Here is a 17,864-nt window from a genome sequence, read left to right as displayed (position 1 = left end):
GAGGAACTTTGTTGTTTTCACAACTTGAAAATTTTGCCATGAAGGATGGATAAACCATTCAGGAGATGTACACAAGGTTAACTACCTTGACAAATGAATTGAGGTCTTTTGGAAGGATTATATCTGAAAAAGAAAGGGTTGAAAAGATCCTAACTAGGGTTTTAACAGTCACTTGGGAAAGCAAAATCACTGCCATTCAGGAATCAAAGAACATTGCTACACTTTCCTTGGATGAGTTGATTGGAAATCTCAAAGCTTATGAGCTTAGAAGGCAAACCATGAAGATGGATGTACCTAAGAAGGAAAAGAGTCTAGCACTCAGAATAACTGAAGGTTCTGATTTAGAAGAAGATGAAATGGCAGTGATTACCAAAGATTTTAAGAAGTACCTAAGGAGAGAAAAAGGTTCTTCAAGAAGTAGAAGCTACAACAAAGCCACAGCTTTAGAAAAGCAAGTGACGGATGGATGCTACAAATGTGGAAAGTCTGATCACATAATCAAGAATTGTCCTATGTGGGAGATCGAATAGAAAACGAAAATAGATGATCGAAGGAACATGAAAAAAGGAACATGTCTATCCCAAGAAAAACAACAACAAATGATCAACCAAAACAATGGTCGCTGCTTGGGAAGTGTCACGACCCAAAATTCAACTAGTCGTGATGGCACCTAACCCAACCCGCTAGGTAAGCCAATTAACAAGTATCCAATATAATGAGATTTATTAAGAGAAGAAATAATAATACAACTGCTTTTATATAAGAATTTCCCAAGGACTGGTAGTACAAATCATGAGCGTCTAAGATTTAGATTTCTTTACAACAACTGAATTGAAATAATTACAATATCTGATTGAAATGTAAATGAACATAATTCGAATCTAATGCTATCAAGGACTAGTGATAGCCATAACTGGAACGCGGATACATCTTCTGATCCAGCTCCCTCCATACGCAGCAACATCAACATCCAACATCTGCATGCAATGTGCAGAAGTGATGAGTACAACCGACCCCATGTACTTAATAAGTAACAAATCTAACCTTAGGTTGAAAGTAGTGACGAGCTGGGATAAAAGGTCAGAGTCCAACTCCAATAACCAGTAACAGTCATAACAATAATAATAAAATGGACATGAAAATGACTCGAAAGTAAGATGCTCAACTCGGTCACAGTTACGGAAAGATAGGCAAAATTATCAGGTATAACAGTAAATCCAAATCTTTCACCGGAACACCAAAACATATGAATAAGTTTGTAAACTGTGATTTTTCCCAAAAACCTTTTAACAATAAATAAGATGTTTCATTTTCAGAGAGCATGAGGAAAATACGTCTCTATGCCTACATGTAAATATACAAGTGAAATCATGAATGTTACCAAAACTGGGTAGGATGAGGAAATGCATCTCTATGCATGTATCTCAAGTACGCATGTCAAATGAAATGCATCTCAATGATGAATTCATGTACTCACACTCTCAGAGTACTCAATCCCATTATCCCGTATTCTCACTCATCATTCTCAATACTTAACACACTCAGTTACTATGTACTGTACAGGGCAGATCCAGCCCAAATGCAAATAAACCAAGGCAGATCCAGCCCAAAGATGCAAATAATCCAGGGCAGATCTAGCCTAATACAAATGAACCAAAATGAAAATAAACCAGGGCAGATCCAGCCCAATGCAAATGAACCAGGGCAGATCCAACCCAATACAAATTATTGCTAGCAATTACGCCCATTGTGGTTGTGCAGACTCCGGAGGGGCTCCTTCCAGCCCAAGCGCTATAATAAGCCAAATCCCGACATGAATCAATAAAGCATGTTGCGGTGTGCAACCCGATCCCATAAATATTACTCACAACAAGCCCTCGGCCTCACTCAATCAACAATATCTCTTGTCTCTCGGGCTCACAACACTCATGCTAAGCAGCCCTAATCAATGATACAAGATGTGACAATATACGATAATAGAGACTGAGATATGATGTGAAATGATGAATGCGACTGAGTACATAACTGCAATTAAGCAAATAACTCAACAGCAAAGAACGACCACTGTGGGTCCCAATAGTACCAGCATATAGCCTAAACATAATTTCTAGCATACATTACAGCTCAAGTGCTTTAACACATAGAGTATAGTAAAAATGTTCAGATATGGTAGCTACACAGTTCCATGGAATCGACTAAATTACAACGTACATAGTGCACGCCCACGCGCCCGTCACCTAGCATGCACGTCACTTCAACATTAATCACATAACACGTAATTCAGAGTTTTATACCCTCAACACCAAGTTTAGAAGTGTTACTTACCTCGAACAAGACAAATCCAATACCGAGCAAGCCAAGCGATGCTCCAAAAATGCCATCCTGCACGTACCGACCTCCGAACGGCCCGAAACTAGCCAAAAGCAACTCAAATATATCAAATAACGCCAAAGAAAATAAACCCAATCGATAAAGATCGAATCTTTAGTCAAAAGCCCAAAACCAACCCAAATGTCCAACTTGGGCCCGCACCTTGGAACCCGAAAACACTTATAAAATCTGACAACCCATTCAATTACGAGTTCAACCATACTAGTTTCACTCAAATCCGACTCTGAATCGATGTTCAAAACTCAAAAGTTCGCCTTTTGAAACTTTAGACACCCTATAGATTCATGAAATATAGACAAAAACGAGTTAAGGATGCTTACCCCAATTAGTGTGGTGAATTTCCTCTTCAAAGTCGCCCAAACCGAGCTCCAAAAATGGGTAAAAATATTGAACCCTCGAACTTAAAGCATTCTGTCCAACACTCTTCGCATTTGCGGACAGTAGGTCAATTTTACGACGTTCGCTTCTACAACGAAATCCCTCGCTTATGCGAATACAGCTTGGCTCAGCACCCCCTCGCACCTACGGTAATAAAACTCCGCTTTTGCGGAGACCTTAGTGTCTGCGCTCCAACTCATCGCACCTGTGCATCCGCACTAGCGCTCAAAATATCCTCTTTGGCGATCTTCCTCACCCAACTCTCACCTCGCTTCTGCGACTCCTTTATCGCTTCTGCCACCATCGCACCTGCAAAAAATCAGCCGCAGGTGCGATCACACCAGATCCTACCACCAGCAGTCTTAGCAAAACATTGATGCAAACAATCTGAACTTCGTCCGAAGCTCTTCCGAGCCACTCGGGACCCTGTCCGAATATACTAAATAGTCCAATAACACAAGGCGAACCTACTCGAGGCCTCAAATCACGCATAACAATATTGAAACGACAAATTGCACCTCAAATCAAACATAATGAACTTAAAATCTTTCAACTTCCAAAACTCGCGCCGAAACATATCAAATCAACCCGGAATGAACCCAAATTTTGCACACAAGTCCCAAGTGACATAACGAAGCTATTCCAATTCTTGGAACCACAATACGAGCCCGATATCATCAAAGTCAACTCCCGGTCAAAGTTATGAACTTTTCAAACCTTTAAATTTTTAATTTTCGCTAATTAGTGTCGAATCCTTCTAGAAATATTCAAATGCAAATCCAGGCACATGCTCGAGTCCAAAATCACCATCCGGACCTAACGGAACTATCCAAACTCTATTAAAGGGTCAAATTTATAAAAGTCAAACTTGGTCAACTCTTCCAACTTAAGGCTTCAACGATGAAATTCATTATTCCAAATCAAACTTCGGATAACATGAAAACCAAAACCGACGATACACACCAGCCATAATACATCATACAGAGCTATTCATACCCTCAAACAACCGAGCAAAGTGCAAATACTCAAAACGACTGGTCGGGTCGTTACATCCTCCCCCACTTAAACATACGTTCGTCCTCGAACGTGCTGAGCGTCGTTCCAAAGCTATCAAATCATCGTGTAACCTTACCATGCACATACCCGGGGTGATTCCACGTCACCCTAATCCATGTAAGCCTGACAACATATCATAACTGAAGAACCTTAATTCAACCTTAGCTCATAAGCCTCGGAACCTAATTTCCAACATCCGGAATTCCTACAAGACCCGAATCTCGTATCTACACACTGTATAAGTTTGAACAAGCTGTATTAAGTCATATCCATAACCCAAGGTGTAATCACATGATATACCACACAACTCACATACTCGTAGCAATAATTACCGGTCATAGTAGTTGCTCAAAACAAACCCAATACTAGTAGTAAACCTCATATCAAGTAAAACCTCCTTCCAAACCTTCGTACACTGCCGATGATAAAAGAAACATGCAGAAACTCATAAGATACGAAGTCAAATCCTAAGATGACTTCTGATATCACTCTTCCAAACACACTGTAATCAAATTCGATAGCAATCACTTCCGGTCCAAAGATTTATCTCATCAAATACAAGATACTCTACTAACATGCCACACAAATACTACATAGAGCCACAAACCGTGCAACCCGTGCACCAATATGCAACAATTCAAAGGTACTCAATCATGGAAAATGACTCAACTGAGAGAACCACACCGCAAGCTCAACAAGTACCACTACAACGCAATGCTAAGAACCCATCATACACTGTAGAACCAAAACACACGAATCTAACACAAAGGATCATATTCCGACATAACTCTGCTGCAATGCGTGACCCCATCCAAACACTGGTCCGTATGAAATACCGCAAGCCACCATGCTCAAAATCAACAACTACACACAATTCGACATCAAATACACGAAGTGTATGACCATAACCACGGAGAAGCAACTAGCACAATATACCATAGTCCAGAGATAACATAACCAAGGCGTAATCAACCATTCAACACCCTAATATTCATCTTGATCAAATTTAGCTATAAGGCCCAAATAGGAACGCACCATGTGTGCCTATAACCAACGGATCCCAACCCCTCGTAGCATAGAAAAATAACTCATAGAACATCTCCGAACACGAATAAGCTCAACTCTAGACAAATGGCACATCCCTCAGCAACATCAGTACAAAGTCAATCAATCCGACCCGGTGTAGAATACACATCCTCATTGGGCATGCCAATGGACCCAAAATCCACTCTGGTCACCCACAAATAGATAAATAACCCTCCGAAAGTACACAATGACTGAACCATAACACATACTATCATCTGGCTATCTTCGACCACATCTTCAAATTTCACAACCACAAAACAATCTGTTTTTGAGAATTCATGGTCTCCAAGTCCATAGAACACATGAATCACCATATCTAATCCTAACTCCACTTCCCGAATGTCAGACCCATCTGTCATACACGATCATTCTACGAAGAATACTTCCATAATTCTTCCGTGCCACATAGCAAAATCTGAATATTAGTAGCCGATCAACAAGGCGAGTACCTCAATAACAATGAAGTATCCGTAAGTCTGAACACAGTGTACCTTCTGAAATGCACACCATCCTCAGGAATTACCAAGTAGTTATAATATTCATCTAAATATCTGAAACTATCCATGCTGTCCAAAATTCATGACCTTCCCTCCAAATATGAATAGTGACCTTGCATATACAAATCTCAACCCCACACAACACACTGCATCTATCATACCATCATATGAAAAGTACAAAAATCTGATAATCAACTCTGAGTCACCAGCAGAATACATACCCGGTCAGTCAAAAACCTTCCATTTGATCCCATCCCGAAGAAAACCATAATATGCAACATGCTCCTCACGTCGGTAGGAAATATCCATCTCAACCATGGTGAAAACCATTGAGAACTCTTCGAAACCCATTTGCACATAACCAACAGAATTATCAAAACTCCGTTCCGAGGTCAAATTCACAAAAGTCAAACTTGGTCAACTCTTCCAACTTAAGGCTTTAGCGATGAAATTCATTCTTCAAAATCAAACCCCGGATCACCTAAAAACCAAAACCGATGATAAACACCAATCATAATACATCATACGAAGTTACTCATGTCCTCAAACTACCGAGCGAAGTGCAAATGCTCAAAATGACCGGTCGAGTCATTACAGAAAGATAACTCAGATGAGGGTTCTGATGAGGATGACGATGATAATGAACGAGCTCTTATGGATATTGAAGAATCTGAAGAAAAACCTGAGGTAAGTTTTCTTCAATTAAAAGATAAGATCAAATTCCTTTCTAAAGAGAGATTATCTTAATTACTGTTGGAGTTAATTGATTAGTCTGAAGATGTAAGTACTGAAAAAGGAACAACTATCAAAGGAGTGTGTTATTTTAAAAGCAGAGTGCAAAAACCTAGAAATTAAGGCTTGTGAAACTGAAAAAGAAAATACTATTTTGAAGAACCAAGTTCATGCACTTGATATAACTATCTTAGAACTTATATCTGAAAATCTTAAATAGAAGTTAGGAACAAGTAAAGAAATAACTACTGTCACATAACTCATACTAGAAGAAGAATTAAGAAAGGTAAAAGATGAGCTATACAAAAAGGATAAACAAGTAAGATTTTTGAAAAAGGATTTGGCAAAGGTTAAACATGAGCTTGATCGAATATGTAAATAGAACAAGTCATCTGATGCAATTTAATGGCTACAAGAACATCATAGTAGCAACAGAAAGGGACTTGGCTTTGGGAACTCTTCCTCTAAATGGGATCCCAAAAGGAAGTAACTCACACTTCTTGGGAATAAGATTTGCACTCACTATGGTAACACTGAACACTATAAGAGTGAATATGTAGCAAAAGAAAAAGTAAGTCTAACAAACAAAAAAATTGTTCTAGAGAAGAATAAGCTGCCAAGTTAGGCAAATAAGAATCTGATTTATCCTTTTGCTTATAGAAAGAGATCAAAACTAGTTTGGGTTCCTAAGACTAATACTTGATATTCTTTTCTAGGTCCAAGTGAAGGAGAGAAGCCAAATATGATACATGGATAGTGGTTGCTCAAAGCACATGACATGGAATAAGAACCAGTTCCTTTCACTTGCAGCCTTTCAAAGAGGTAATATCTCCTTTGGAAACGGAAAGAAATATGAGATCATTGAAGTTGGTAAGGTAGGAAAATCTGATTCTCACTCAATTAAAAATGTCTACCTGATAGATGGACTAAAATACATCTTGATAAGTATCTCACAACTGTATGATAGAGAAATCTTGGTAGCTTCCACCTCTATAAAATATTTTGTGATTAATCTTACCATTGACAATATAGCTTTGCAGGGAAAAAGAATGAACAATATATATGTAGTGGATCTGTCCACACTTTCAGATAATGAACTCATTTTCTTGAGTGTCAAGGACAGTGATCCCTAGGGGTAGGCATTCGGGTAGTTCGGATTAGATATGATAATTTTGGTTTGAATTTTCAGTTTTTGGATTGAAGAAATGACAATCCAAATCCAATCCAAATAAGTTCAGATTAGATCGAATTTTTTAAGTTCATTTCAGATTAATCGCTTTAGATATTATGGATTTTTGATTTTGAGCATATAAGTTGAGATGTTTCTACTTTTAACAATAAAAGAATATCCAAATGAAGTACTCATGTTAAATTGCCTGAAAAGTTCCTCATTCTTGCCGCAATCATCCAAATAAAGTATTCAAGTAATGAAATATTTATCAAAAAATACAACAAAGACATTAATACAACGATAAGATGTAGCAATAGTAAAATCATGTCCAAATAGAAAGCATTCTGACAGTAACTTAGTAATTAATATTGAATATATGAAATAATATATAATGGTTAGGTATTAAACGTATTACTATTGGCATATGGATAATGGACTAAATATAAAGTATACAAATTTTGGATTTTTTGATATCCAAAATTCCAAAATACCAAATCCAATATCCAATCCGAAATCCAAAAATTTTAAAAATTAAATCCAAAATCCAATCCGTAATCTGAAAGTCCAAACCAAAAATCCAAAAAATTCAGATTTCGATTTGGATTTTGGATTTGCCCACCCCTACTGATCCCCTCGTTTGGCATAAAAGACTTGGACATTCTAAGTAAACTCAACAAACTAGTCTCTAAGGACTTGGTGATAGGGTTGCCTAATATTAAGCTCAAGGAAGATAAAGTTTGCGAGGCTTGTGCAAAAGGGAAGCATGTAAGATCTTCTTTCAAAAGTAACAAAATGGTGAGTACTAACAGGCCGATGGAACTGGTCCATATGAATATGTGTGTATCAATGAGGACAATGGGCAGAGATGGTAAGAGATATGTTGTGGTGCTTGTTGATGATTACTCTAGATTTACTTGGATACTGTTTTTAACATCTAAAGATGAAGCATTTGACATGTTAGCTTCATTTGTTAGAAAAACTCAAAAACAACTAGGTAATCAGCTTGCATCAATTAGGTCTGATCATGGTACTGAGTTTGAGAATGCTAAGTTTTCTGAATTTCGTGATGAGCATGGCATATATCATAATGTTTCCGCTTCTATAACTCCATAACAAAATGGAGCAGTTGAAGAAAGAATAGGACTTTGGAGGAAATGGCTAGGACCATGTTACTTGATAGTAAGTTGCCTTATAGCTTCTAGGCAGAAGTTGTGAACATTGCATGCTACATCATAAATAGGTGCATGACTAGATCTCTTGTTTAGAAAACTCCCGATGAGTAACTTAAAGGGAGAAAGCCAAATATATCCCATCTTAGGGCATTTGGATGCAAGTTCTTTGTTCACAATAATGGAAAAGACTCCCTAGGAAAGTTTGATCCAAAATGTGATGTGGAAGTATTCTTGGGATATTCTTCACATAGTAAAGCATATAAGATATACAATAAAAGAACTATGTGTGTAGAAGAAAGTGTACATGCTATTTTTGATGAAACTAAGATTCTTTTTGAGAGGCAAGAACAAGATGATGAAGAGATTGGGATGATAAAAAACTCAAATATGAAACCACAGTCTAGCCTGAGCTGCATCACAAGAAGGAACATGTGATGGATCAGGTCCTTCTACCCAGTGCAACCTGACAGGGGGAACTAACCAGAGAGGAACTGAGCCTCAAACCTCGATGGAACCTGTCCATGAACCTATTGATCAGCAATAAAACAATCCCGGAACATCTAGAGAAAACAAGTTGGTTGTGAAACCTTACAATTATCAAAGTTCGCATTCCCCTGGGAACTTAATTACTGATCTAACCTTTGGAATTAAAACCCAATTTTTAAAAAAGAATCTTTGTGGGTTTGATGCTTTCTTGTCTCTTATTGAACCTAAACATATTTCTGAGGCTTTGCAGGATGCAAATAGGGTGAATGCAATGCAAGATAAACTTACCAAGTTTGCTAGAAATCAATTTTGGCTTCTAGTACCAAGAACCAACGACAGAACAATGATTAGCACTAAATGGGTCTTCAAAGACAAACTTGATGAAAAAGGAACAGTTACAAGGAACAAGGCAATATCGGTAGTTCAAGGATATGGTCAAGAGGAGGGTATAGACTATGACGAGACACTACTAAAAAAATCAGGTTTTAGCGACAGACAAATTTTGTAGCTAAACAGAAAAATCTGTCGCTAATCTTATTTAGCGACAGATTAGCAATGGATTATCAAAAAATTCTGCTAGCTACGAGCGTTTTAGCAACAGATTAGCGATGACGTTCGTAGCTAATTCCAGTTTTGTTTTGTAGTGAGACTTTTGCTCCAGTTGTAAGATTGGAAGCAATTAGACTCCTTATAGCCTTTGCTGCTTACATGAAATTCACTCTCTATCATATGGATATCAAGAGTGCCTTCCTCAATAGTTATCTAAAGGAAAAAAGTGTTTGTCAAGCAACCTCCTAGATTTGAAAGCAAAGAATGTCCTAAGCATGTGTACAAGCTTGATAAGGCACTTTATGAGCTTAACCATGCTCCAAGAGCATGGTATGAAAGATTATCCAAATTTTTGATTGAGGATGGCTACAAGAGATATAAAATTGATAATACTTTATTATTTAAAGAAAAAGGTAAAGATCTCTTGGTTGTTCAGATATATGTTGATGATATAATTTTTGGGGCAACAACTGATAGGTTAAGTAAAGAATTTGCTAAGCTAATGAGGAGTGAATTTTAAGTAAGTATGATGGGTGAGCATAATTTCTTTTTAGACTTACAAATTAAATAAAATTAAAATAAAACTATGATCCATCAATAAAAGTATGTCAAAGAGTTGCTCAAAAGGTTTAGGATGGAAGATTTAAAAGAAATTGACACTCCTATAGCAACAACCATAAAATTGGATTTGGATGGACATGGTTCATCTGTTGATCAGAAAATATATAGGGGAATGATTGGCTCTTTGTTATATATCTCACTACTAGTAGACCTGGCATTGTTTTCAGTGTAGGCCTTTGTTCTAGGTTTCAGGAAAGTCCAAAGGAGTCTCACTTGAAGGCTGTCAAGAGGATCTTGAGATACTTAAAAGGCACAATTGATCTTTGCATATGGTATCCAAAAGGTAGTAATTTTAATTTAGTAGGATATACTGATGCTGATTATACAGGTTTTCTTGTGGATAGAAAGAGTACTTCAGGTATGACATATTTTCTTGGCTCATGTCTTGTATTTTGGGCTACCAAAAAGCAAAATTCTATGGCATTATCTACGGCTGAAGCTGAGTATAGTGCTGTTGCCTCATGTTGTGCTTAATTGTTGTGGATCCAGCAGCAATTAATGGATTTCAGAATTGATGTAGGTTGTATCCCTATCTCTTATGACAATACAAGTGCAATCAGTATGACCAATAACTCGGTCCATCATAAAAGAACTAAGAACATAGATGTTAGGCATCATTTTCTAAGGGATACTTTTGAGAAGGGTTTGATCACTGTGGAATTCTATACTACTAATAAAAAAATTGCTAACATCTTCACAAAAGCTTTGAGTAGGGATCACTTTGAAAGGAACATGTTAGAATTAGGGATAATTAAGATCACCTAAAAGATACTGATTCTAACTCAATGATTGGTTAGAAATTTGTGAATTTTGTAAATAATTAGATTTGATATTGCTCAGTCTCATACTTTTATTATTATACTCTTGTGCCATGTACCAAAATGTCCCATTGATGTCTAATGATATTACCCTTTCTTTCTTGGAAAATTCAGTCTTAAAAAAGAGAACTTTCAGTGAAGAACCTGGTTCATCGAGCTTATAAGGTATGTATTCTACAATCCGCATAAGTTGAAATAATTGCATATGAACTATGATCTGAAAAAGAGTCCAAGTTTATCCTAAAACTCTTTTTAAATAAATCAGTTATAAATGAACCAGTTTCACTACATGACCCATGCGCCATAATTGCCGAAATATTTGGGGAAGAGTCCAACATCTCTTCAAACTGATACTCCCAAGGCGAAAAGATTTCTAACCTCCAAAAGATGCCATTATACACTCTTCCCTCTTTAAATTGATTCAACTTTCTCTTCTTCTTCTCTCCAAACCTTTGAAAGATCAAAACACCAAACCCCTAAATTTCTCTCAGATTCTTTCAACTCTCTAAACTAATTAGATGGCAAACACAACTGAAAACCCCAAGAATTCTGGGAATCGTTCTTCACCACCCAAAGAACTTTCACCCACACCTTCAACCACTCAAACCCTCAATAAAAAAACATATGAAAATGATGGCATGCAAAAGAGTAGCAAGCAGAGAACAAGACAAGAAGTTGAATGAAATATTGAAGGCTAGTCAAGCAGAAGAACCATAAAACTCTAATGATTCTTTCCAGTCTACGACTGAGGGGGAAGAACCAGTTTCTTCTTAAACTGAACATGTAACTTCTGGGTTTAAATCCTCTACTGTTGGGTCAAAAAATATAAAATATCTTGAAAACAGGTTTGTGTTGGTTGGTTCTATTACTGGTGTAGAAACTGTTGGTATTGAAAATATTTGTGGTAAAAATAAAAAAGAAATAGAAAAAGAGAGTGAGGGATTAAAGCAAATGTAAGGGGAGGGGAAGAAGAAAGATTGGCTGGATATACTTCACCCACTTCTGTTAGGTTGGATGAAGAAATTGGGGCAATGATGGTATGGAGTGAAGACAAAGTTGATGAGGAAGGAATTATTAAAAGGGAGACTTAGGAAGGAGGTAGTGGATCTGGTGACACTACTGCGGTTGAAGGGTTGGTCAGGTTGAGGAAACAGTTCTAAGAACATGTACCTTCTAGGAAAGAACCACTTCATGACTTGCTACAGAAAGTATCTGCTAGCTACAACCCCAAAAAGAAAAAGAGTTCTGGTGCTAAACCCCTGAAAAGAAGATGGGTGACAAGTAGAGAAAGGCTGCCTCTTCTATCCCTTTAGAGACTCCTCCCATGAGAGAAAGAACTACAAGGAGCCAGAAAAAGCAGAGTGAGGCCAACATGAAAAAAGCCTTAGCTGAAAGTGCCAAGAGGGTTGTTGCCAAGAAGAAGAAGAAAGTTGGAGAAACGAGTAAGGCAATTCAAATAAACGAGATGGACCTGGACCTTCAGGATGAGGATGAGATAGAGGAGGTATAGGTAACCACTCTAGTGCTAAGAAAAGAAAGACTTCTCAGAAGAAGTCTCAAGAAAAGGCTTCTGCGGTAGAAGACTTTGTTTTGTCAAAAAGAACCAGGTCTGCTACAAAAGCAAAAAAAATTCAAGTGTTGGAGCAAGAAAGTGAAGAAGAGACTGGTAATGAGCAAGATAAGCTGGTGAAGTTCCAGAAAAGAACTATTATGAAGGTTAGGCTTCTTCTAGATGTAGAGGAAGAAGGAATGGTCTTGCTGCTAGAAAAATTGGAGTTACAAGGATGGAAAGACATGGTCCTTCAGTTGGAAAAAAGGTTGGCCAAAGCTGAAATTGTGGAATTTTGTGCCAACTGTGAGGTTTAAAATAGAAGGGTCACCAGTGAGGAGAAATGAGTGAAAATAATCTTTGATGATAAAGATCTTGGGGAGATTTTAGGTATACCTGCTGAGGGGTATAATGACTACACAAAGCTGAAATAGCCTAGTCTAAATGATCTTCCCACCTCACTGATTATCACCAAGAACTTTGCTGATAGTGACTTGGAGCAAGAACCCAGAGCTGTATACAAAAGTGAGATGAAGCCCTTTCAGAAAAGTGCTCTTTGAGTTTGTGAATAAAGTGGTTCTGCCCAGGTAGGAAAGAAGCCATGCGGCTACCTTTATGGACCTGGTCCTTATGGAGTTCCTAGATAGTGGGAAGCAGATTAACTGACCAGGTTTCATAATCCAGCTCCTTCATAGGGTTGTTTGCGGTATCAAGACTCATGCCATCCCCTATGGGATGTATGTAATGTTAAAGATTACTTTGGGGTCAGAACATTGACTGATTGTGACTACCAGGTCCAAACTACGCCCAAAGAACCTGGTTCATCCAAGAGGGTACCTAATAACAACAATGTCAGAGCATTGAAGTAGGAGAGCGGGGCTAAGGATGTTGAGATTGAAAGGCTAAAGAAACAATTGGTTGAAGTAGAAGGTGAGAGGGACTCTCTCAAGTCTGAGCTTGCAAAGGAGAAAGAAAAGAATGATGGTATTCTTCAAGATATGTTAAAACTGTTTCAAGCCAAGAGCTAAGAACCTGGTCTTTTCCAGTCCTAAACCCTTCCTAGCCCAGTTGTAACCAGTCCATTTCTATGATCCAAGTGGGAATTTGCTATTTTTTGCTCATGGTTCTATGTTTTTAATTTCTCTTATGCTTTGTGGTAGGATCTTATCAATAAATGAAATTCAATGCTTTTGCTCAAATTGTTTGACGTTGATATTTCTTATATAGCTAATATCCTTAGATTGAAAAAGAGAATATTGAATCCAAGATTGCATCTGAAGTAGCCCAGTGGCCATGAGTAATATTTGTTGAAATCTGGTTACTTGAATTAATTATATAACTTTTCGATGATGCCAAAAAGGGGAAGATAAAGTATGCTTTTGATTTGGACTGTGATATTTATAACCTGATGAACCTAGTCCTTGATGTTTTGTGACTTCAAAATGAAAAGTGTTATGACATTGTGTATGATGTTGAGCTGAGTTGAAACATGTTCCATGCTTTTGAAAAGCACATAGTTTGTCATTACCAAAAAGGGGAAAATTATTGACCTAAGCGGTATAGGTTTTGATGATTGAGAAAGAAACACATGCATGAACCAGGTCCATGGACACTGCACACATGTTACGATCAGAATCAAGCAAAAGGCATGCATATTGAAGGGATAAGTATAAGTTGTTATTAATCATAATCCCTGAATGAAAAGATTGCGTATTTAATAAGGAGCAGGACTCACTACTTGAAGAGAACTCTATCCAAGATAAGGAAAGAGTTATAAGTTGAAGATAACTAGAAGTCTTCTACCAAAGAAGAGTAAAGCATTAGACTTCTAGCTAATCATTATTCTACTAGCTCTATGTCACGACCCAAAATCCTAATCTGTCGTGCTGACGCCTATCTCGATACTAGGCAAGCCAACAACCTCAATAAGCCACAATTTCTTTTAAGTTTGAAAATATAATATTTAAACACAATCCACAAGTCTTGCAAATACCGATACACACATTCCCAAAATCTGGTGTCATTGAGTACATGAGCATCTATACATTACAAGTCTGGAAAATGTGGTCTGTAATAATCTGAGACCAAATACAATAAACAAAAGGATAGGGAAGGAGGGACAAGGTCTGCAAAATATGGCGGCTACCTCTGAATCTCCAAAAAATTGACTGTGTGAAAGAATCAACACCCACTGTATCCGGGATCACCTGGATCTGCACACGAAGTATAGGGTATAGTATGAGTACAACTAACTCAGTAAGTAATAATAATAAATAAAGAACTGAAAGTAGTGACGAGCTTCTCAGCTAAGTCCAAATACAGTACTTTCCAATATAAAAGAGTAGGCATGCTCTCAAGTTCAACATTTAAGATTTCACTGAAATTTCATAACAAGTTTAACCGAAACAGAAAATAATGTTTTCATATATAACAGCTGAAATGCAGCAAGTAATGAAATCAATGCATCATCTCAGAGTAACAGTCACTCAGTCCTCCCATTCACTCCAACCTCACAGTCACTCTTTCCTCAGAGTTGCTCATTCCTCACAGTCACTCATCACTTGGCACTCGGCACTCGCACTCAGTAGGTACCTGCGCTCACTGGGGGTGTGTACAGACTCCAGAGGGGCTCCTTCATACCAAGCGCTATATCTAGCCAATCATGGCATAAGTCAATTGAAACATGCTGCGGCGTGCAGCCCGATCCATAAATATCCTCACAATCAGGCCCTCGGCCTCACTCAGTCATCAACCTCTCTAGTCTCTCGGGCTCTCAGAAATCATGATAAGCAGCCCAACAACAATGATATGATGCATCAATAATGAATAAGAGAGACTGAGGTAAAAATGTGCAAATAGAACTGTGACTGAGTGCAAAATAGTAATTTAGCAAATAATTTCACAAGTACACGACCTCTGTGGAACCCACAGTGTAAACATATGATTTAAACATGATTCATAGATTAATTTCTCTAATATGGAGAAAAATATACGGATATCAACAGATTTTTCAACTACACAGTTCCATAAAATTGACCAAGTCATAATTCCTACGGTGCACGCCTGTCACCTAGCATGTGTGTCACCTCAAAACCAATTACATAATACATATTCTGGGGTTTCATACCCTCAGGACCAAATTTAGAACTGTTACTTACCTCAAACCGTACAATTCTTTATTTTGCAATGTCTTTTCCTCGTGAATTGGCCTCCAAACGCCTCGAATCTAGCCATAAATAATTTGATTCAGTCAATAAAATTTGTTGGAATTTATTCCATAAGAAAATACTAATTTTTCAACAAAATCTGAAATTTAGCTCAAAAATCGCTTGTGGGGCCGACGTCTCGGAATCTGACAAAAGTTACAAAACCCGAAAGCCCATTCAACCACGAGTCTAACCATACCAATTTTACCAAAATCCGACATCAACTCGACCCTCAAATCTTCAATTTAAACCAAGAGGGTTTTCTAAATCTTTCAACTTAATTCACTAATTAAATGTCAAAACAACCATGGATTCGGATAATTTAACCAATATTAAGTTAGGAACACTTACCCCGTTGTTTTTCTTGAAATTTCTCTCTCTCCGAGCTCCAAATTGGTAAAAATCTTTGCCCAGTCATTTGCTCTACGCGATCGCGGACAACCACACGCGATCGCAAAGCACAAATTTCCACTGCCCAGATTTAACCCTACGCGATCGCGAATTTTTTCACGCAATCGCGAAACTCACTCTCACAGGCCTACGCGATGGCGAACTCGTCCACGTGATCGCGAAACACAAAACGCGTGACCTCTACTTCTGCTCCACTTATTCTACACGAACATGACCTTCTTCACGCGTTCGCGAATAACAAACTCGCATATCTACGCGATCGCGAAGAACAAAATCATCACTGCCTCAAACAAGCCTACGCGATCGCGGACATTCTCATGCGATTGCGTAGAAGGAAATCAGTGACAGAAAACCAGCATTCTTCAGCTGGAATGGCAAGTACAAAATTGATCCGTTAACCATCCGAAACTCACCCGAGGCCCTCGGGACCTCTACCAAACATACCGTCAAGTCCCATAACATCATACGAACTTAGTCGAACCCTTAAATTACCTCAAACAATGCTAAAACCACGAATCATACCCCAATTCAAGCCTAATGAACTTTGAAATTTCAAGTTTCCACAAACGACGCCGGAACCTATCAAATCAAGTCCAATTGACCTCAAATTTAGCACATAAGTCATAAATGACATAACGGACCTATTAAAAGTTTCAGAATCGTATTTCGACCTCGATATCAAAAAGTCAACCCCCCGGTCAAACTTTCCAAAAATTTGACTTTCGTCATTTCAAGCCTAATTCCACTACGGACCTCCAAATAATTTTTCGGACACGCTCCTAAGTCCAAAATCACCATACGGAGCTATTGGAATTATCAAAATTAAAATCCGAGGTCGTTTATACATAAGTCAATATCCGGTTAACTTTTCCAACTTAAGTTTTTAATTAAGAGACTAAGTGTCTTATTTCGCTCCGAAATCCTTTCGGACCCGAACCAACTAACTCGGTAAGTCATAAAACAACTGTAAAGCATAAATTGAGCAGTAAATTGGAGAACGGGGTTATAATGCTCAAAACGACCGGCCGAGTCGTTACACTCTATAAATATTAGTGTTGTTCTCTTTTATATGTGTCACACATATACTGAAGTTAAGCAAGAATGGAGAGCAAAATAGCAAGGTATTTTGTGAGCAATTCTTGTGAGTTTCAAGAGTGCGAACTTGAAGCTACATGAACGAGATTGAAAAATTAGTTCCATGTGTCTGTCTTTAATTATAGTTCAATTGTAGTAGGAGCTTTTGAGTTGTACCTTTCAGCTTTCTTTAGAAGTAATTTGTAATAGGTACCTGAGTTGTATCTTTCAAGTTAAATTAAAGTTAACTTGAAGTAGTTGTAAAAGCATGTGGCGTGTTGCTACAAGAGTTAGAGTTAATCCTTAGGTTTACAAGAGTTTGTAAACATTGTTCTTGGCTCAGAGTTGTAGAGAAGTGTTTGGAAAAAATCCTACTGTTGCATTTTTTTTTACCTTTTGAGCTGAGTGTTTTCCACGTAAAAATACTTGTGTTATTTAATTTCTGCATTACTAATTCTATAGTTTAAGGAATACATAGAAGAACCAGTTCCTTCTATATTTTAGTACACACGAAAATTACACACCACACAAATTACTCCTTTCACTCTAGTGTGGTATTGAAGTATCAAATATCAGATTGTGAGGCTCATTAGGCCCGATTGATTCCTGAAGATTGCTTATTAGGCCAAAAAAACAAGGAAACTTTCGGATCCCTCTGCAAATGGTT

The 17,864-nt window shown here is 37.8% G+C and overlaps 3 protein-coding genes across 3 annotated transcripts; all 3 read left to right on the top strand.

Annotated features, from left to right (window-relative positions):
- The first annotated feature begins 65 nt into the window (after positions 1 to 65).
- Positions 66 to 530, top strand: LOC138897804 (uncharacterized). Its single transcript, XM_070183819.1, has one exon. The coding sequence runs from the start codon at positions 66 to 68 to the stop codon at positions 528 to 530; it is 465 nt and encodes a 154-aa protein (XP_070039920.1).
- Positions 531 to 6,889: 6,359 nt separating this feature from the next.
- Positions 6,890 to 7,273, top strand: LOC138897803 (uncharacterized). The gene has a single exon (XM_070183818.1). It carries the CDS (start codon positions 6,890 to 6,892, stop codon positions 7,271 to 7,273), a length of 384 nt encoding a protein of 127 aa, XP_070039919.1.
- Positions 7,274 to 12,281: 5,008 nt separating this feature from the next.
- LOC138897802 (uncharacterized) lies at positions 12,282 to 13,534 on the top strand. The gene is made up of 3 exons (XM_070183817.1): positions 12,282 to 12,461; positions 12,506 to 12,817; positions 13,376 to 13,534. The coding sequence occupies exons 1-3, from the start codon at positions 12,282 to 12,284 to the stop codon at positions 13,532 to 13,534; spliced, it is 651 nt and encodes a 216-aa protein (XP_070039918.1).
- The last annotated feature ends 4,330 nt before the right edge of the window (positions 13,535 to 17,864 follow it).

This window comes from Nicotiana tomentosiformis, chromosome 8 (assembly GCF_000390325.3).
Source record: "Nicotiana tomentosiformis chromosome 8, ASM39032v3, whole genome shotgun sequence".
Lineage (NCBI taxonomy): Eukaryota > Viridiplantae > Streptophyta > Magnoliopsida > Solanales > Solanaceae > Nicotiana > Nicotiana tomentosiformis.
The sequence above is the reverse complement of the archived record's forward strand: the minus strand, read 5'-3'. Positions and strand labels throughout refer to the sequence as shown.